Here is a 22,327-nt window from a genome sequence, read left to right as displayed (position 1 = left end):
TGGGGCCCTGCAGAACCCCACTAGCGAACGTTCACCAATCTGATGTCACCTCATTCACTATCACCCATCACGCCTGACCCATGAGCCAGTTGCTCACCCATCACATGATGGGTTTATCCTGCTGAGTGCTGGACATTTTGTACAGAAGGATCCTGTGAGAGAAAGTTTCCAAAGCTTTACTGAAATCCAGGGAGATTAAATCAACTGGCTTCCACTGGTCAGCTGGGTAGGTAACCTTGAGGACCTTCCTAACTTGTTCCTCAAGCAGCCTGAGGTCTGCTCTCCTCATATCCAGGGTTGAAGTCTTGCTGGCACTTTTCCTCCCGTCACCAAAGATTTGAAACTCGATTGTTTCATGACTGCTGTGGCCAAGACAGCAGTCTGTTGCCATTTCACTCACAGGCCCCTCTCTGTTACTGAGCAGCAGTTCAAGGAGAGCACCTTTCTAGCTGGCTCCTGCAGTACGTGTACCAAGAAGTTATTGCCCAGGTGCTCTAGGAATCCTCTAGATCTCTAGATCTACCAAAGAACTCTAGTCTGATTTTCAACTGCAAGAGGACTGCAATAACACAAAAGGACTAAAAGAATTCTACCCTGAAGATACGAACATTATCTCTCCTATTTTTAATTTGTCTGTTCTTCAACTCCTCTCCAATTTAACCACTCTCTTTCCACTTGTATCTCATCCCAAGAAAAGGCTATCTTAGTTCATTTGTCCATTTGACTGATTTATGAAACAATAGCTTCATAATTTGAAATAACAATGCAGTATTTCTTAAGTCATGTAGTGATATGTAAGAAGGAATTACACACTTTATTTTAATTTTTGGGTTAAATTTGATGGGATTTTAATGAGCATTAAAATCTAAATGTATCTAACTACCCTAACCACAACATTTTACCCTTATTCTGTGCCTTTAAGGAATGACAGTTCTCACATATTAATTAAATGTATTATTAACTTAAAAAAGGAATTTAAAGATGGATTCAAACATTCCTTCCAGAAATAACTGTTAACTAAGGGTACAAAAACTAAATAGAAGAAAACATCTTAAAATAACAGAAATACTAGATTGGTCACTACATTTTTGGATCATTAAGTCACATTACAAGTAACCAAATTATTTGAGTAAATACTGGAGGAAAGCAACCTGCAATGGTTCTATTACAGATTGCTCAATTTAACTCCTGTCATCTGAAAAACAGGCAATTTCTACAAGGCCACTAAACTGCTACCTAAAAAAAAGGCAACTAAGAAATAAAAGACATTTCCACTTGGAACCCCAGTTTATACCTCCTAAAGAAACTGAAGTCCAAAACACAAACATCATACTCTGTCTGTCAAATCCATAGGTTATGACATGTTAGTTGGTCAATTAGAAAAAAAAAATCCCTTCATAAATAGTTAAATGCTTACCAGTCTTTCAACATCTACTTCCTCTTCACTTGGGGAGTCAGAAGCACCATCCAGCATCTCATCAGCAGAATCATCAGTTTTTTCATCCTCTTCTTCCTCCTCCTCCTCATCTTCCTCTTCATCCTCTTCCGTATCATCAGCAGTTATATCAATAGTGGGCATGTAACCCTTTTTGTGTGCCCTTTGTTCTGGTGCTGTCAGGATGTCACTTTTCTCTGATGTATCAGCTTTGTTATCCACTTCACTTCTGTTTTCTAGAGGAGGTACAATGCTAGATATTTTGCTCCAAGAACTGTTAACGTGTGTTAGAATATCATGGCCTGTTTTGATTTCTTCCAGAGAGTCACACACACCTCGTTCTTTGCTGTTACTGCCTTCCTGCCTAGCTATGTTTCCTTTGTCTTCCCCTGTCCCTGTATCGACTGTATGCTCTTCTCCTGAATCATTATCCTGTTTCTTTATAGAAGCAATTTCAGACCTACTTCTCGTTTTCTCTCCTATGTTTTCCACTTCTATAGAGCCCTTGTACTCCCTCCTTTCCATATCTGGCTGTTTAGCATCACCCTGGAATTCCTGTTTGATCTCAAACAGTTCAGTCTCTCCTTGCTCCTCCTTGATCTTCAGCTGTATATTTTGCACTTGTTGACTATGCAACTGCCCAGAACTTGCTCTGTTGTCCTCCTCCATCTGTGTCTGTACATCTTCTTCCTCCTCTTTTACTGGTTTCTCCTCCTGTTCAGCACATGTTTGTTCCTTCCCATGGTTTTTCAACTCTGCAGTCTCCTGATTCTTGAGACTCTGTGAATGTGTATTATCTGCAGACTCACCTAATGACCCACAAACAATTTCAGAGTTACCTGAAACTGCCTCCACAACAGTTTCAGAGCTGACAGAATCCTCCTTCTCTTCAGAAGCCCCTTTTTCTTCCTCATCATTTGGCTTCTCACTGATGTACGAATGGTCAGATGATACGACATCTGCAGAAACATCATGCTGAGAAGAAAAGCTGTCATCACAAGAACTCTCTAGCACCTTTGAGTTCTTCTCCACTATCTCTAATGAAGTGGAATTTCTGTCACTGCTAGATGTGACTGTGCCAGATGCTGACTCTTCAGCAGCATTTGAGTGGTTAATCAACAACTCATTTTCTTCTTGTTTCCCATCTGGCACTGTGATGTCAGACTCTGTAACTTCCGTATCACCTGAGCATGGAGCCTTCCCATTTTCTTTCTGCTGAGCAGCACCTGAGTCTTCCTTCTTGCATATTTTCCTGTAATCCTTCTTCATCTGCAGAGATGCAAAATGGTGAAGAATAGAGTTTGGCACAGTCTTCTGTCCTGGGAGCTGAAGTAAAGCAAAACTTCCAGACTGTAAAGGTATGAGATTAGCGGTGGTGGCAGGCAGACCACCCGAGCTGCAGGTTATTTTAGACTCAGAGGCTGTTTGGTTTGTGACGTTGCTGGTGGCAGCAGAGGAAGAGATCCTCAGAGTCAGAGTGCCTGCCTGGGACACAAAACTTGTTACTGAAGGAGGAAGAGAAGATGCTTGAGTGGCTGGGTTGGATGGGGGGGATAACTTGGGTACTGCAGCTGAATTTGAGGCAGGAGAAGTGGAAGACACAGAGGAAGTGGGAGAAACAGGTGACTCAGGAGGCTTGGAAGGTGCAGGCAACCGGATTCCTACAATAGATCCTGTGAGGAACACAAAACATCAACTGAGACTTTCTCAAAGCAACTTTTTTCTTCCAGTTTTAGTATATGATGCTGCACTAGAAGCAGACACCACTCTCAAGGATCACAATGCAATCAGGTGTCTGACCACAAGTTCTCAGTGAAAAAGTTGGTCCTGCATAAGGACACATAAACCTGAATTTTTTTAAGTAACACTCCAATAAAATACATGAATCAGTGACTCTAACAGACTAAATGTTAGGTTCTAGTATTAAGCTTTTTGATCAAAAAAGCAACATAGCATTGCAAGTCCTGCATTTTACTTACCCACTTTACATTTATTGGAAAACAAGGAAATTGGGATTTTTCAAAATAAAAAAGAAAGGAAAAAATAGTATTTAATTTTAAAATCTTTTTTTTTCTCACAGAAAAAGACTTCCAAAGAGAAAAAGAATATGTCAAAGTTACACAATTATACCACCATCTTTTTCACCTTTATGAACTCTTCTGCAGCATTTCAACACTCCACAAATAAGGGAGAAAAATATTACCACTGGCAACTAGTTTCTCTTGCTCAGCAAGAGCCTCAAAACAGAAAAAAATTAAATAAACTTACTGATTCTTTACTACACCTCATGCACAAACCTCAGCTAAAGCTCAGCATTGTTTGCTCTCCTCCCAGTTTTATCTACTGTGCTTGCTTCCACTCTCCCTTCTACCCCACTCTAGCTCCCTCTCTTTGAGATGTGTTTTGATACAGGAAGAACAGAAGAAAAGATCCTACTAGAGAGAGTAAAACTGCATTTAAAATACATTTGGATTAGAATTTACAAATACGTGCAACAGCATACCCAACCTGCAATTTCTAACTCTTCCAACCCTTGCTTCAACGGTGTACTAGAGAAACAGCTGAAAATCACACTTATTTTTCTTCTCACACTCCTAAGGAGGCAAAAACCTGGCAATTTTGTACTGCAGTGTAACATTTCATCTGAGTATCTTCTGTGAACACACTAACCAACCTGGAAACCTAACAAAAACAGAGCAGCACATCCAATGAAACATGGGTAACAGCTCATTCTCTTTAAGAGAACCTCCAACAAGAATTGTTTTTGAATCATCAGGTTGGATCTTGTAAGTTGTGACAGTACAATGGACACAGCTCCACTGTCACACATACACAGGCTCTTTTACCTGCTGCACAGAACTACAGAGTTTTGTTGACTTAGCTGTTAATTGCACTTTCTGACTATTATACACATGGTATTTAAGTTGCATTGCATCTGAATAATTACACTATGGTCTTCAATTGCTCACACAGAACCAAACTGCACCCTGTTCAATTACTTTCAGGAGATGAAAACATCACAGAGACATTTATCTCCTTGTCCATTCCTGAGCAACACAGCGGTCAGACAGGAAAGAAGCGCTGCGTACCCGGATTGCGGAGCATCACTGGCTGCACGCTGGGCTGAGCTCCCGCAGCTCGGACCTGCTGCAGGGGAACAAGCTGGATGATCTGCCCATTGGGATGCCTGAACAGGTTCACAGCCCCAGGGCTCCTGAGAGGCTGAAGCACCATCCTCTGCCTCTGGGCCACCTGGGCGTTGTTCAGCGGTCGCAGAGCAGAAGACGTCTGGTGCACTGGAATCAGCAGCAACCGAGGTCCAATACGTTTGTCTGTTCCAGGAGCTATCTTTGGGGGAGTCTTACTTGCAGCTTGTGGAACAGCATCTTCTGAAATATTTTAACAAGTTACAAAGAATCAGTTTAAGAGACTGCCTACAAATCAGGCATTATTCTTAATAAATTCAAGTGCAAATATTTTGGAAACAACTGTCTCCCTTCCAAAATTTTTTTAAGGGAGGTTTTTCTCCTTTTATCCACAGAATGCACAGAACCAACCAGGTCAGAACAGTTTTGGGTTTTTCCTGTGCAGTTCCACCAGCATTTTTTAACCATGACACAAGACAGTAATTCCATACCTAATTTCTGAATTCTGTGCCAACCACGAAATTCTAGCAGTCATGACTATTCTATACATTTCTATAGGTCAAGGGGTGATGTGAGGCTTCCAGCTCACTTCATAGCAGTCACTGACCAGATAGTTACATTTTTTCCTTTCTCTAGCAGTTCAGGCTGGAATACAAAAAGCAACTTAAGAGATGACATTTCTTATTCTATTTTGAAAAGGACTGCAAGGAAAGTGAGCCCATATTTAAAACTGAAACCAGATGCAGACTGTATTATAGCTATCAGAAGAAGCACAATTTAAAAAACCCAAGTGTTTGTAGTAATAACTCAAAGCACCTAAGCATTACCTCTTTTTGGATTCTGTGGAGGACTTGAATTAACTCCTGATAGTATCACTGGAACAGAGACAGTAGAGGAAGTCAGTGTGGTCACCACAGGTGTAGTTGCTGCAGCTGTTGTCAGTACAACTGTAGAAGTGGATGTTGTGACAGCAGCACAAGTAACAGTTGGTGGTATTACTACAGTTTTTGGGAAAGACGTTGCTACTGCTGTGTCAACCCCTGTTGTTTTTGTTGTGTTCACAGCAGCAGTGGTGGATGCAGTAGTACAGGTGCTGATTCCAGGTGTTGCAGGAGCAGCTGTGACTGCAGTTGCAGGAGGAGAGCAGGGAGATTCACCAGCTTTTGTCTGGCTAGGAGTGGTCAGAGTAGATGGCGCTACACTGGTACTCTCCACAGTAACTGGAGAAGTAGTGGTGGCTGCAGTGACCCCAGCACAGACTGTGCACAGAGCTGGAGATGGCACTGAGGGAGCCGTGGGAGCAATAACCGTGATTGGCGTGGGCTTGATACTGAGGAACGGCCGCCCTGAGGCAGCCTGGCGCGCGCCCGCTCCAGGAATCTTCTGCTGCAGAGCTCCCGCTTTGTTTATCACAAACTGGGCAAACACACCACCAGGTGAGGGACGGGCAGCTGCAAAGAAAAACTGGCAGGTCAAAATTTTAATAGATTGCCTCTTTGCCTTTCATGAGATGCTACAACTGTAATTTCAAAATTAATTTGACCCTCCTTTTTCTGTGTACCTTGTAACTAAATCAAAACCTTTATAGCACTTCTGGATGTGCCTTACATGTTAGGAATACCTCTGCCTTATTCCACTACTATAGCTTTTTATTGCATTTCTTCCCAGATACACAAAAGAATCAAGTCTTGAAGGGTTGTTCTTCATTGTGAAACTATGGATAATCCTAACTAACAGTGCAGGAAAACAATTACCTAAGTGAAATAATGAGCTTCAACTATTTTCTAAACCTCAAATTCTTTGGGTAACAGCTTCTGTCATCTTCCCCTTTTTCTGCTGCTTTTCACCCCCCTTGTACTGTATTCATCTTACACAGGCACAGGGGAAATGGATGGGAAGGATACAGTTTCCCCCAACTGCACTGACATTCGTGCAACTGCAGACTGGATGGAATAAATTTAACTGATGGAAATGAATAACTGTTAGGAAGATCCTTTACCTCATCCCTTGCTCTCCAAGGGACTAGAACACTGCATTTACATCACCCCAGATGCCTACAGACTGAGTACAACAGCATAGATTATGGAGCAAGACCAACTTAAACACTGCAGTTATTCATGCATACAGCACTTTTAACCCAGACTATGCCAGAAATGCAATTTTTACTTAAATCACATATGCAACAATGACTTCACCCATCAATGAAACACAGCCAGCTCTTTCACTCTGCATAAACACACAAAACAAGTTTTATTACAGGACAAGAAAAACAACACACCCATTTACTCAGCAATGAAAATTTAGGCAGGAAGAAACAAAATAATTAATCAAGAGAGAAATTAAAGTTTTTCCAGGACACAGGTAACATCCTTTTCCCTTGCAAAGCTTCTTCAGATCTTTAAGTAATGTGTGGGATTATGTGAATGGGTACTAGATTTCTCTTTTTAAACTCATGCAAAATGTAATAGTAAAGGGCAACTGCCTCTCTTGCCACACTGAGGTAACCATTTCAGTACCAACTCAGAGATACACATGTAACTCACGAATCTTCCAATGTTTTTTTTTTAAACTCTAAGTGCTGTCTAAATCCAACCCTGTTTAGCTTGTGAAATCCAATGAGATTAGAGGCTGGCGTGGTTATTGGCTGCACACCTGTTGTTTCGCTAATCCAGATTTGGACCATCTTGTCTTTCACTGCTGCTTCACACATCTTTGGCGGTCACAAGAATTATGGGTGCAACATCAGCAGAAAATCTAACAGTGAAGAACCACATATTACTGATACTTTACTCACTTGAAGTTAATCTGTGTTTGATGAAAAGCAATTAAAATGATAGTAACGCAACTCCAAACAAAAATCCCAGTTAATATTTGGAGAGTTTCCATCCTTGTCTCTTGAAAATATGCTCTAGTAGCATTAATAAAACAACTAACAGTCAACATCTGTTATCTTACTCTGAAGTCCAAATAAAACTTTCTGCTTTGAAGAGGTTATTTATTGCAGAGGCATCTTAGGTAGGCAATGCAGCCAAAGGCAGCATGCACTGTTGCACAGAAATCAACATTAACGTTGTACACTCACTCTGTACTTCAGCTTCACGCAATTTAAAACACAGTAATAAGTTCCAACCTACCTATCTGTCTCTGTGCTGGGACAGGGGTTTTCAGAGTCGTCACAGTGGGGGTTGAAGTAGTGCTGGTGGAAGATGTAGTTTTAGGAGCTGATGGTGTGGGCCCCTGGGCTGATGGTGTCCCAGAAGCAGGAGTTTTAGCACTGGATGCTACTTTGGAGATCACAGTACTGAGGGCTGCGATATCAAGTACTGTGGGCTGCAGCCTGCCTGTGATATAAGCTGCTAGCCGATTGGCAGGATGTAATGCCCCCATCTGTCCCAAAAGCAGTTTGGCCTGAGGATACCTTTTATCATTAACCTGAAAAAAGGGGAAAAGGGAGACTTCGTGAAAAGAACGCTAATTCACCACTTCTGGAGAAGTGTTTCATTCCGTGGGACTTCTAAATATCCTTTTCAAAAAACCATTGCAATTCTAAATGGGAATTCCTGATTTCTTAATTGCCAGGGAGAACTTCAAACAATTCTTATCTTTGAAATTCAGATTTTAAATGCTGCTCAGACTCTCATATAAAAGCAGAGAGACCAAGGAACAAGTGAAATCAGTGAAATTAGATAAGAGTGAAGCTAGCATCTGTTTTTCCTGTCTCATGCTTATGCTATAGTCCTGAATAGAAATAGGTTCCCTAACTGAAGGACAATTTTGGATAAAATTCTCAAACCTAATTAAAACCTAGCATCACAAAAGAAAGAATACTGATGACATATACATTGAGACAAAACTCTAAAAGAGCTTGTAAAAGCTGCATCAACTTTTTCCTTATCCACTGTTGTTTGATACTGTAATTAGGTACGATGAGTTCCCTAACTTCAAATTCAAAGTTATACTGGTAACTGACTGCACAAGAAAAAACACACAACATCTTGCTGAATGTCAGGCTTTATGCCTAGTGGACAATGGGAAGTTTTTGGTAGTGTTGCATTATTTTGCTTTCATGTTCTGTGATAATATCTTCTAAAAGCCAAATGTATTTAAGACACTACTAAATAAACAGTAGTTTTTATTGATCAACTTTTACTGAAGGTAAGAAATCTCCTGATCTTTTTCTCTCCACTAGCTTTTCTTCCTGAGGTGTCATACCTGCAAACTGTCATGAAAACATATTTGACTCCAATTTTCTAAATCTCATACTTTTCCTCAAAGTGGTTTTTACTCTAACCACAAACAGCTATGATGGAAAAAGATCTTTATCCTAACCCTGTAGTTCCTACGACTGATTCTTAACACCATGTCAGCAACATTAAAACTGCAGGGAAAAGACCCTTTGAATTTAGGATTATGAAGTGTCTTAATGAAAAACATACATTCTACAAAGAAGATTCAGGCTGTTAGTGAAGATTAACAGTAAGCTGTAGCAAAAAGCAATTTAATGTTTACATTTTCATTTTAAAGTTTTGTCCCAGTGTATAGTTCCCCAGAAAATATTCTTTCTGTGGACTCACACAATCATTCATTTAGAAGCATTATGTGCCACCTTCAGGGGGTTTTACAAAGAATTAAAAAGATCTTGAAAGAGATTCTGCACTTGGGTCAACAAGACCCAAATTGCCAAAAAGACAAGTTAAACCATCAGATTTCAGGATTCCAATCAGATTTCCTGTTATTGAGTAAATCTTGAAAGGGACAAGCTTATGGAGAAGAATGCCACCAGACATCAAGAACTCCTGTCTGGACAGGCAGAAGACATATTAAAGAGCGTTCTCCCCTTCAAGGAGCTCTGGGGCAGTACTGGATGAAACTGCATCTGATCTCCACAGTAAAGGCAGAGGGACCCACCTGAATCAAGCCCGAGGGGCTCGTATTAGCTCTGCATTTGTAGACAACCAGCTTCCCCGCAGGAGAAACCCCTGCATAAAAAGGCAAGCCTTTGCCCCCCTGCAGTTTCTCCCGCAGTTTGTCCACTGGCTCTGCCCGCGTGACCTTTACACTTCCTGAGTTATTGCATGACGCCACTGCGCTATCAGGAGTCTCCAAGACAGGGATCTCAGGCTTCTCATCCTTGACCTGGTAGGACGGCACTGAAATTTTCACTCTGGAGGAGCAGACAGAAGGATGGCTCTCATCCTGGGCCTTGTATTCCGAAGCCAATTCAATAATGAAGCTACCCACTTTGAGGCACTGTGGTGTGTTACTGTTGATATGCTGTGATAAGATGGTCAAGATCTTATTGTGATCTTCCTCCAAGTTGCAGTCAGAGATAATCTCGAAAAGTTTGGTTGGTTCACCTTGAGTGGTGTGATGAACATAGGAGGTGGAGAAAGAGTCCCCCTCACTACGGGAAGAACACCAGCTTTTCTCTGAGAAAGAATTGAAATAGGTTTCTGCAATACTATGGCATTTTAAGCACCTGGATAGTCAAACAATTTCATTCTGCCCACACCTCCACCCTTAGCTCAGCTCAGCTCAGCTGCAGGCCAACAGCAAGTAAAAGAACTGTTCAACGCATCACTTCCCCTTGCAGAGCTTCACAAGCAAGCAAAAACTCACTGCAAAACTAATGCAACTGTTTCTCACGGTTCAATCCCTGCAGCCATACCACGTCAGTTTGTATCCCATTGCATCACAAGCTAAACAAAGATGGGTTGTTTCAATACAGGGATGAAAGTTCTCCAAACACACCAACACAGTAGAAAGCATCACTGGTTAATCAAGAGATGGCTCTTTCCTCTTTGAGTCAGAAAAGCACCCCTGTCCTACAATGGCATGAGGGGACACCCCACTAGCAGAACTATCTTTTGCAGAAGATGTATAAAACAGAAGCACGACCTTTTGTTACCATTAGAGATACAACGTCCCTTTTTGTAGAACTGTAAGGATACTGAGCCCTGTGTCCTGGCCATTTTAATCTCATCTAATGCACCAACATTTTCAACTAATTTTATTGTTTTTCCATTCCCATCCTTAAATGTAGCATGCACTGCTGTATACATTAAACAGTAAAAAATCAGGTCAGAAAGGCAGATATGGTTCATTAGTGGACGACACAATGCCTCTTGTATATGTCTCATTTAAGGCTTGCAACATGATTTGGGCTGCCTCAGACTGAAAGAGAACATTGATGTCTAGCCTATTTCTTCACGAGCTAGAAACTCAAACCAAGTATCTCTAACATAGCAGAACTTCTGTCTTTCAACTTGAACTAAACAAATTCAGCATCAAACAATTCCAAATAAAGTAAAGGCACTTCCTTGTCCCATCCAGTTCTATGTGAAGAACATGAGGATCCCATCCTCCCAAGACTACGTGGATATTTCATTCTTCACTGACTACAGAGTGGTAGTAGAGAAAAAAAGTGGGAGAAAAAAATACCCAGACAAAGCAAAACCATTCATCTCCGTTCCTTTCCAAGTATCAAATCATCTGTCTTGAAGACATGTCTGCTGTGTAGTTTTTATTTTATTGCTAAACAAGCTACTGGCAGCACTGGTCATTTTACACTTAGAGCAGCAGCAAGCACTGCGTATTTAGTCTGTTCTACCTCCATGTGCTCCCCCAGCTGCTAAGAAAACAGGAAACTGTATGCATGTCATTAGATTTTTATTAACAACTGTAACAACTCCCCCAGCAAATAGACTTCTGTTCCATCAATAGCTACTTTTTTTCAAGAAATAACACAAAAACGTGTAATTACTAAGAAGTGGAATTATACTCCTGACTCAGCTCTTACCTCTTGATTTATTAGTGTCTTTGTCTACCTCACAGGTTGTCTTCTCAGGAGACCGAAGCTCTGGTTCATATTCCTGCTGGAGGAAAGAAATGCAAGAAAATATTCACCCTATACATCTCACTTCCACACTAAAAATCACAGCACAAAATGAACTAGTTCACCCCAAATCACAGCAATATGCTGTGTTTGACAATGTTACAGCCTTCATCTTAGAAGGGTCTATTAATTCTGTGCCTATTTTTTATATACATATATATATACACACCATATGAATATTTAAGCCTTCCACAATAATGCACTTGTGGCAGCCAGGAATTTCCCCAGACAACACAATCACAGTAACAGAGTAAATTTACCAGCACTGCAAAATGATTAAGGCTCCACCTTCCACAGCCCTACCACCCTTACGTCATGTAGGAGTTTCTGGGGAAAAAATTACTTCAACATTTTCAATATTTCTGCCTGTTCTATAATACACACTAGTTACAGTGTGACTTCTTCTTACCTTTACACTACAACTCTGTGAATCACTTTTGTCTTTTTGCTGCTTTTTTCTCTCCCTCTTGTGTTCATAGGCTCGCACTCTTGCACAAGTCATTAAACTTTCAAAGTACATGTAGACAGGATCCTTGTCCTCCTCTCGGATCTAAAAGAAAAGAGACAAAACCCTCTTTCCTCTGTTCTGGATGCACATCAGATTCACGAAACAGCTTTGCTTTCTAGAAACACTTTAATATAAATGCTTCAATGGTAAGGGTCAAAAGAAAAGTCTAGCATTTAAAGCTAGATCTGCCTTCTCAGTGTCATTACATAGCCACCACCAGCTTCCCGAAATTCAAACCCATTCAGATATTCTTCTAAGTGAAGAAACAAATCCTAAGTGTCGTGCATTGTTTAACATTATAAGGTATACATTAAATAGCTACTCTGGTGTGTTTGTTCTTCAGATATAACTACACTCCACTCTATGGCTGTTTCTGCTCCACTGCTGTTGCTGCTTTTGTCTAATACCAAGGTAAGTGGAGACACAAAACCAGATTCTTACAACACTGGCAGTGAAACCTCAAGAAAGAACAATAAAAAAATACTCCAGAACTACACTGAACACTCTGTGTCTGTATCCCAACATTTTTTGCATGTAATTCATACTTGGGCTACGCTATGTAGCTAATAACTTTTATGAACATTACAGGGCCAAAAATAATGTTGACAAAAATAGCATATATTAGTGTATTTTTAAATAAGGCTATTAGTGAATCACAATCGTCTTCCACCATCCCCCTACTGCTACAGTAAATTCTCAACAGAAGATGGACATAGTGAAGATCTGTACACAATCCATCTATCCTAGCTTATCGACACACCTACAGGCAGTCAGTCCTAGGCTTTCACCTCAAACGTCTCTAAAATTACCTAGCACAGAAGCTGTTGGCAGTATTTGTTTTAAATTTCAGTACAAGGGAAAACATGTGTCTCTTTTTCCTCTTACCACTGGATTGGGTCTAGGAGTGTACACTCTGCCTGGTTTTGTTCCACTGGAAGATCTGCTCTTACTTGGAAGTGAGACCTCTGGGCTGGGCAGTACCACAGATTTAACTGGTTCAATAACAGATGGTGTTGGGACATAAATTGGCTCTGGATCTACTTCACCTTCCACTTTCACCCACAATGGACAATTCCTAACAGGTTGTTCTGGCTCTGAGTCACAGATAGCTGAATAAAAAGAGAAAAACCAAAAATTACTTACAAATAAAACAACATCTAACACAGCAGTAACAGAAATTTTTGTTTGAGTTTGAGTTCTAGCCGTACAGCAATCACTAGTCCAAACTGCCAGAAAATACTACTGGTTGCTTTTCTTGCCTCGAATTCTAGTCAATATTGACTGGGATTTGTCTACAAGGAAGAAAAAATAAAAATAAGAATGTTTCTACACCAATCCTTATTTCTCACTTTTACTGTGATAGAAGATCTGCAAAACCACTGAAAACTAGTGACCTCCACTGATGCTACATACCGAAAAATCACAAAACATAAAAAACAATATATATATATATACCCAGACCTGTATACTGCAGCTATATGGAAGAATTAATTTATACCAGTAGAACACCAGAAAATATTTTGTTTCAGCTATTGCTAGAAGTATTGTTAGGAAGAAGCTGAAAATGTAAATTCATGGGCAGTTTCTACCAATTTGGTTTTCTGAGCATACCTGAGGCCAGATCTGAAATTACCATAAAGAACTACACTTTCAAGGAAGTCCATGAACACTACACAGCTATATACAGCAACTAAAAATCCACCTATAGATAGTGACTTGTTTATAGGGAAAGGTAACAGCACAAAGGTAACAGTGAACATTACCAACAATGACAGCAGTAATTATTCCATATCCATAGTCTTTAAAGATATTTGGAGAGCTGTCCAACTATTTGATTCAATAAATAACTACATAATGCCCGAAATGCTGAGCATGTAAGAATTAAAAAAAAAAAAAGTTATTTTCTGCAAGTAAGCTGAATTTAGAAATGGCATCACTACTACATCCTAACAAAAAATGCCCACCAGGTTTGGTGGTTTGCTGTAAGTAATCTCCACCAATACTCACTGTATTCCACCCTTTTTCTTTTCTTCCTATCCTTCTGCTTCGTCTCCTCTTCTTCTCCATCACCCTCTTCTTCCACATCTTCATCCTCTTGCTGTTGTCCTTGTGTTCCGAACAGCACAAGATTTCCATGCACAGTCTTTTTTGCCGTTTTCTTATGTTTTGTTCCTCCCTTCACCAGCAGAACCCTTCTCTTGAGGCAGGTACAGCCAAACATGCAGTCTGGCCTGCGGCAGTGGGTAGGCTGACGTTTCTCCAGTGCCAGACTGGCACATATGCAACCCAGTCGGCAGAAATCATTGTTGCAAGGAGGCGCTCGTCGTCTTATTATCTTGTGGATAGGTTTGTTTTTAAGAGAAGCCTAAAAAAAGTTTTAGCGAAGCACAAACTTCAAATTTTAGTAAGAGGAATATTTTAGTAAAATTAAATCAAGCATATGCAAAATTGCTATTCAAAAACCCTCGAGTTACATTGTTTATGTACAAAAAGTTGTCCTCTATACCACAAAAACCCAAAAAATCCCAACAAAACAGTTTGGATTTGAAGTCTTTTGAGAGACAACTGGAGACAGCAGAACCATCCTGGTAATAAGCAGGATGCGAAAAATTCAAAAGTTATAATGTGACAATCAGGTTACACGACCAGGATTTTCTTGGAGTTAGCTCAACTGAAAACATAAAAATGAAAATAGCAAGGAAATGCAGCTACTGGATAACAATTGTATTAGCCCAAATTTTAATAGTGATAATTTTAAACAATTTAAATTATTAATAGTTTGTATCAATATGCTATTATCACAATTAGTTTTTTTCATACTGCTAGGTCAGCACTCCTCAAGTTTCACTGCAAAGACTACACCACAAAGGAATCTCATGCTTTATCATGATCCTTAGCAGCTTCAGTCTTATTTTCTGTACCTCTATGCAACATCCATAAGTGGGCAGATTTTAAAAAGCAACAGTACAGAAAAGAAACTAATTACAGGTGTACCTGAGCTGTAAGCAGAGTTGCCAGAGAGATGTCTGCTCGCTCCTCTGTGATATAGGTCCGTGGTTTCCCATCCCAGAGAGCACAGTCTTCCAAGTCCATTAACTTCACTTGAGATTTAGACAAACCTGGTGGACGAGGTGCTTGGTGATGCTGCGGTGCTTGACGCAAACTGATCTGTTTTGGTAACGCATTTTCATCCACAGTTGGCAGCATCAAACCATCTCCTTGGTTACTCAAACTGCTAGCAGACTTAGCAGCCTTTTCCCCTGACACTGATGAGTTCTGTTTCTGCTTTGGAGGAAAAGGTGAAGGCAGAATAGGTCTGTAAGATGATTTTGCTCTCCTGTGTGTCTGTCTGGTTTGAGTCTTTGTTTTCCTAGAGGTAGATGACGGAGGAGCAGGCTTCAATGTGTAGGACGTTGATGGAATTACAGTGGACTGCTTCTTTAAAACACTGTCGAGTGTTCGAACATAGCTAGTGCTCTTAGTGGGAAGCTGATACACCACAGGAGAAGTGGGAGTGTTAGAAGAGAATCCCATACTTGTTTCCATCAATTTCCCTTCATTTTCCAGGTACTCATCCAGCTTGTCACTACAGAACGCTGAGCGATTCTTCAATGAACCTTCCGAACTACCACCTAAATAAATGAAGAGTACTTTAACTCCTGGAGGTAAATAATAACGGAGTACAGTAGGACAGGTAAATACATCTCTAAAAAATGCATTCTTCTACAAGAACTGCACACCAGTATAGGCACACCAAATATAATTCACTCCGAAACACAGCCTGCACAACTGTTTTTGAGGAGATCTTACACGTGTATTTGTGGTGGGTTGGCCCTGGCTGGACTCCAGGCACCTGCCAAGCCACTCTATTGCTCCCCTTCTCAGCAGAATGGGAGACAGAAAGTAAGCTGCAAAACCTCATGGGTTAATATAAAGGAAGTTTAATAAAGTAAAAGCAAAGGCCGTGTGTGGAAGCAAAGGGAAATAAAAGATTTATTCTCTACATCCCATCACCAGGAGATGTACAGGCACTTCTCAGGAAGCAGGGGTTCAGAACAAGTAGTAGTTACTCCAGAAGACAAACATCGTAAGTAACAAACGGCCTCCCTCCTTCTCCCTCCTCTTAGGCTTTTATGGTTGAGCACACATACAGTATGGAATACCCCTCAGGTCAGTGTGGGTCACCTGTTCTACGTTCCCTCCAAAGACCATGTCCACTCACTGGCTACTGCTGAGGGGGAATGTTGAGAGGCAGCCTTGGTGCCTTGTGAGCACTGTTCAGCAGCAGCCAAAGCACTGGTGGTAACACTGGTGTGTTACCAACTGTGCTCCAGCTGCCAGCGCACAGCACAGCACTGTGAGAGCTGCTGTGGACAAAATGAATTCCACCTCAGCCAGACCCACACAGCATCCACTCACAAAACCACTACAGGCCCTCCGTGCCCCTTCTCTTACTTCACTTGTTCTGAACACCTGGCCCACCTGGTACAGCACAACACATCTGGACTATTCCAACACAACACTGTACAGAAATGCAGAAGGTACAATATAAATATTTAATCTTAAGTAAAATTTTGAAAACTTTCAACAGTCCATTTAAGGTATGGCAAAGTAATCGAATATGTGAGGCACACTTGCTCTAACTGGAGTTAAAAATACACCAATATAAATGAAAATTACTCAGGTTCATTAGGGTCCCTGAGGCAACAGAATTCTGGAATTACCATACTTCCGTATGAACTTAAAAACAAAAACAAAACTATTTCAGCTTTGATCTTCACTTGAGCATTCTGTGTAGAACAGAACACTTATTTTTATTTTACTCAAAGTTTCTCTCATCCCTCATTAATCTCCATTCTGACTATGGAACCAGTACTAAAAAATTCCTTAATCCTAACAGTCTCAATATAAAAAAAATACATGTCTCATTAAGACACACACAAATACCAAATTTCAACTTTTATGGAAGATCAAGAAAATGGCCACATGTTGGAAATATGTACATTGACCTCTCTCTTTTTACTCTTTTTTTTTACCTTCATTTCTAGAAGCACCATGAAGCTTCCCTCGCCAGCCTTTGATTTTTGTGAAATCATTTGTTTTTCCTGTCCTGGAAACAAAAGGAAATCCAGCATCTGAAAAAGAAGAAAGCTAGCCTCAGTTTATGAACCAAGATTAATTGTATCAGTGTCTTAGCAAACTCTGCTTATTCTTTTTCAGGGATAGGTGAACAGTAGCAAAACCAGAAGCTTTGAAGCAACTTGACTTTTACTATTTTATTTTTAATTAATAGCATACTTAACAAGAAGGCCAAGCTTCCTATACAGTTCTGATCTATGGCCAAGCATCTGCTATCGCACAAAAAGTGCTTCCTTTATTTTCTGTTTTAGTCTCCTCAGCAATATGCAAAAGCAGCTGGCTGATCAACTAATTAGTACGTTAAAATAGAAGAGGCAGGTTTTGAGCTCACAGTACAGCCTCACTCAGCAAGAAGAGTAATTTGATTCTCTCCTCTCAGTTGGGCCAATGACTTTTTTAACACCTGCAGAAACTCCATCTAATGTTCACTGTTCTGTCAAATTCAGATGAGTATCTATTAGGGGCATAGCCAGTGAATAATCACAAAAGGCAAACAGTTACATCTCTGTCAAGTTATGCATCAGCTGTGGGAGCTAAAACGGAATGTAAAAATACTAACGGGGATCTGTGTGGCCGATTAAAAAATTCTTAGGCTAGAAATAATTGCAATGGACACTAAACTGACTGAGGTCTGAATTCAATCTTCCTCTCCTGCAGTGTAAACAATCTGAAATTCAAGGTCTGCCTCTAACAGCTCCTAAAAGCGGTAGATTAAGAAAGATATAAATAATCAGAATATTACAGTTGGAGAAACAGTTAAGCAGAAGACAGATAAGCAGGTAAGATAAGCTATACTTTGTCCATCCAGTTCACTATTAAGAACAGTCCCTACCAAGAGTATAAGAATCATAGTCACACAATGAGAAATGCATTATTTGGATACCAAGAAAGTTTAAAAAAGAAGAATCAGCCACAACTTTTGTAACAAATAATTATTGTGAACTTATAGGGTAGCTCCCATGCGACATCTCAAGGTCTTCTTCTGGAAAATTCTGATACTCAGCTCTGTGAAACAACTTTTTTTTATTTGTTTGGTACGTGAGCAACGTCAGGCAAATTCAGATTGCCTAAGCTTCCTCCAGGCAATGGGAGAGGTCAGTATAAAAGAGACAGATACTATTACTTGATCATAACTATCAGAAAACAGGAACCCTCAAAATAATCTAGCCACAATTACTCAGGACTCTTTGCCCAGTAACCACAAAATTATCTAAGGAAGTTCTCCTATTTTGTCATTTTAGTATAATTTTAATCTCTTTAGATACCAAGTTGAACTAAATAGCCATTCTCTCCTTCTCATCAATAATAAGAAGGTGACAATTGAGATTACAGCAAGTTCATATTCTACCCACCTGGAGAATTGGGGTTGGTACCTGGATAGCTCCACAGAGAGTAGTTTGAGTAGGAAAGAGGAAGTTGCACACCCAAATATTTCAAGTCAATACTCATTGTTGGGTCCACAGAATTCAACTTCAGTCCCACTACAAGAAACAAGTAACAGTAAATGTCTCAGTGCAGCAAGATATTCAGAAAAAGAAAATCAAGATATTCACTAAAACCCTAAAAGATCAAGCATTCAGTTACCATGGGCTTTTCTGGTATTCCCTCACCATTTTAAGAGGCTTGAAGAAAAGCATTAGTGCCAGTTACTTACACCGGATTTATTGCAAGTATAAATTAAAGAGCAGTTTACGCAATGGGAATTTGAGGAAAAAACTGAATTACTTTTCACAGTTTTTTTGACTGCTATTGAAGTTTTCACAGAAAATTATTATCCACTGTGCCAGTGTTGTTATGAATCTCATAATAAAACCTTTTGTCTGTTTTTCTGAATAAGTCAGCACCATTTACATCTTTGAAGGCTAGAGTTACTCTCTGAACCGAAGTCAGCCGACTGACATTTCATACCCCTAAGTTATCCAGCCTGCCAGCAGTACTCACACATCCCCTTTTGTACTGAGCTAAACTTGTGCAAGAACACACATCACACATACATCAGCTTCAACCAGCAATAAGAGACAACAAATCACATTTTAGCTCTGAAGAATGTGTGTGTGTTTCTTGGACCATTATGATATAAATATGAGTTTCGACAGCAATTTCAGGACTCATTCGGTCCTGAAACAGGGGGAAATGGCTATACAGAAACTAAACAATCTGTGTTGTTAAAAGCGCTGAAGTGCATTTTTGGTGCCATCAACATGTTCCTTCGTTAAAACCCCCAATACTCAAATGGAAAGATTTACTTGGTAATAAAAGCTGGTTTTGTCCATAGCAGAACAAAAATAGTTCTATTTATAGAACTAAGATGTGCTGAGAAAAGTAAAAGCTAGGAAAATTGATATTGCACCTTTTCAGAAAATACTTTTACACCGAATTCAAGAAATCACTGTCAATAAAATTCAGCTCATAGCTGGGAGCTGAATTTTTAGCTATAGAAACTTACAAATGTTGCTCCTGTTGCCCACAAGTCTGAAATGACTAAATGAAATGTATGCATCTTGAAACTGAGAATGTATGACTTGACAAGGCTCAAGAAACAAAGCCGTATTTGCACATACAGTAGAAACCTTGTGCTGGCCCTACACATTTATGTTCACAAGTGGAAACACAGTGACCAGTTTACTAGCAGCCTGAAAACAATTGACATGAAACAAATCTCAGGCATGGTTATTTAAACAGATACTGTTATCATAGACAACCTAGTCAGATGTAATTTTCATATCTGCATAGGGAAAACAAGAAGCAAGTCAATCTGGTGTTGTGTAGAAAAACATGTCAGCTGACAAATGTCAAGATGCCACCCATTTCTTTTTTTATATTCAAATAAAGTGGAAAGAGTACAGAGTTTATTTTTCTTTATACTCCTTTCTGTCATCTGCAAAAATAAGCCTATCTTTATTTCACACTCAAACAAAAATAAGAACATCACACAGGCACAAAATCTATTTTTTCAGTTTAGGATCATGAAGTAAAAAAAACACACAAGACAAAACCCAAGAGGATGAGCCCAAGATGCACAACATGGAATGACTACAGGCAGCCACAGGAGAACAAATGGTAACAATTAAGTCAATAAAGATATCCCCATATGCAACAGGTGAACTATCACTTCTTAAAATTTCTATCATTTCCAGAGCATTACTAAATTTCAGTTGCTGTAATCAAATAGTAGCAATGAAGAACTATAAGAACTTTCTTGTCTCCATCAGCTGCAGCTGATTAATCTGAAATACGAAAAATGAGAACAGTGCCCTCAATTTTCAAGAACGTAGTCAGGGATTCAAATTAGCTCAGATAAAAGCAGCATCCCATAGCATTGCAGTGCTCCAGCAGTTTTCCTTTAAACACACTGAAGTTGGATTCTCCCCTTTCTGAAGCATTTTCCTGCAATTCTGTTGTCTCTAAAATCTAGACAGCCTCCACTACCCTGTTATTAATTTCACAGATCAAGAGCAATTGCACGGTTCAGCTCCAATATTTCATCAGTGAATCTCAAAAAGAATCTTAAACTTCTCAACTATACTGTTGAGAATCAAAACCAGAGTTAACATCAAAACTGCTATGTCTCTTCCTTCCAGGATCTCAAGACTGCAAGGCAAGAGATCTGTAATTATTTGGAACATGAAGGTAATCTAGAGAAAGTCTGGTTCCTTGTTCACATGTAGCAGCTGAAGTCTAACAACAAAAGTATTCATACTGTAATTCACTTCATAGCCAAATCAGATTGCATCTACTGTCATAATGGTCTTGCTGTAAATAGTTTTCCCGTATCTTGTTTTCCCTCTAAAAATTAGAAGCTGTGGTTCATCTCCATCATTGCTGAACTGCAATTTCATTATTTAACAGGCTCAGCAGATTACCATCCAACACTGGAAATGACAGTCATTACCATTCAAGAAAATCAAAAATTTTCAGATGTCTTTTTCTTAGCCCAATACTTGACATTTCTTGTCCATTTTGTAGTATCTGTGCTCAAAATCCTTCAGAAGGCACCTCACACTTCATCTAGAGAAAAAGCATGTGGGTTGTACATGTTCCCTGTTGCAGGATCGTGTCATGAGTAAAACAGCCCTCACAATTGCCAATGTATCACACGGTTGCCAACACACTGTAATTTTACAATACTTTTTTGGGTAAAGGTAACACCCAGGAGGTCCACAGTAAAATCCTAAAATGGTTTAACATTGCTAATTCTCATCACACACCACGCATAAACCATTCAAGATAATCCAATGTTCCTCACCACAGAAGCTCTGTGAGGGCTCAGAACAGCTCATATCAGAGCCAAAATCGGTATCTGGAGTCTCAGTCCCTACAGTTGTGCGTTTGAAATATTCAGGGTCAGAACCTCAGGAGTATGAAATACAACATTTCCACGTGTATCAATAATTTCATCACCTGCTCTGATGCCTACATTGTCACTGGTCTCAGGTCTACCAATGCTGATGTTTTTCAACATCATCAGAAGAGAGAACTTTAAACTCCACTCTAAGGATCCTTGACTTTCTTCCATCTACCTCAGGATAATATCGTATATAAACAGAAGATCACAAACTGTAAGTATGTTGCCTGGCCCTTTTCATGGCTAGTGAACTGGGTGAACAGGCATTCAAGTAAGGACTCAAATCACAATAAATGCAGTCTTGGTTAAGTGTTGCTGGATCTCTAGCTCTTCTACTCACCAGGAAAGGCCTACTTTTACAATGGAGTAAAACCAACTCTCTCTGCTTTCAAAGAGGCTTATTAGGTGATTACAAAACAGGCACTATTGGAAGACTCAGCAACTTCTGCAAGAGGCACATGACATGCAGATTCCTGCTCTCCTGTTGGAGATTCAGGAGTCACCTTTTGCCACCTCCACGTTTTGTAGTTTGCAACAAAAATGTGCACAGATGAAAAGCCAGGTCCCAGCTGTGTTAGGCATACACAGTATTGGCACCACAAGGAAATTATCAGCTGAGTATGACCACGGGTAATGATCAACCAGGTGCATCAGTATGTACACGACCACTTACCTTCCTGAAGGCTAGGATGTATTACTTGTTTATGCCTCAAGGTCTTCAGCTCTTCCATCAACTCCTTCTCCAGTACTTGTATTCTTGCTTGACAATCTACTCAAAAAAAAGAGAATAAATAAAAACCATTTGCCATGCAAAAAATTATTATTAATTTAAAAATAAATACAAAAAAATTTATTAATT

At 39.9% G+C, this 22,327-nt stretch overlaps 1 protein-coding gene across 10 annotated transcripts in view; it reads right to left on the bottom strand.

Moving 5' to 3' along the window:
- The window catches only part of MGA (MAX dimerization protein MGA), a 60,418-nt gene that overhangs the window by 18,102 nt on the left and 19,989 nt on the right, over positions 1-22,327 (bottom strand). For 4 of the 10 annotated variants that reach the window (XM_063398568.1, XM_063398574.1, XM_063398570.1 and 1 more), the window contains 13 exons: positions 22,142-22,237; positions 18,476-18,604; positions 17,021-17,119; positions 14,979-15,616; positions 13,992-14,349; positions 12,870-13,093; positions 11,886-12,026; positions 11,381-11,456; positions 9,490-10,010; positions 7,716-8,013; positions 5,409-6,032; positions 4,525-4,824; positions 1,418-3,108 (listed from right to left, as the gene is read on the bottom strand). In XM_063398568.1, coding sequence (XP_063254638.1) covers positions 1,418-3,108; positions 4,525-4,824; positions 5,409-6,032; positions 7,716-8,013; positions 9,490-10,010; positions 11,381-11,456; positions 11,886-12,026; positions 12,870-13,093; positions 13,992-14,349; positions 14,979-15,616; positions 17,021-17,119; positions 18,476-18,604; positions 22,142-22,237 — 5,195 coding nt within the window. Of the gene's footprint in view, positions 1-1,417; positions 3,109-4,524; positions 4,825-5,408; positions 6,033-7,233; positions 7,336-7,715; positions 8,014-9,489; positions 10,011-11,380; positions 11,457-11,885; positions 12,027-12,869; positions 13,094-13,133; positions 13,277-13,991; positions 14,350-14,978; positions 15,617-17,020; positions 17,120-18,475; positions 18,605-22,141; positions 22,238-22,327 lie in introns of those variants that run through there. The other 6 variants (XM_063398571.1, XM_063398572.1, XR_010080541.1 and 3 more) reach the window with 6 other exon arrangements.

The sequence above is a fragment of the Prinia subflava genome, chromosome 5 (genome assembly GCF_021018805.1).
Source record: "Prinia subflava isolate CZ2003 ecotype Zambia chromosome 5, Cam_Psub_1.2, whole genome shotgun sequence".
NCBI classification, from domain to species: domain Eukaryota; kingdom Metazoa; phylum Chordata; class Aves; order Passeriformes; family Cisticolidae; genus Prinia; species Prinia subflava.
Note: the sequence above shows the minus strand (reverse complement) of the source record. Positions and strands in the feature narration are given on the sequence as shown.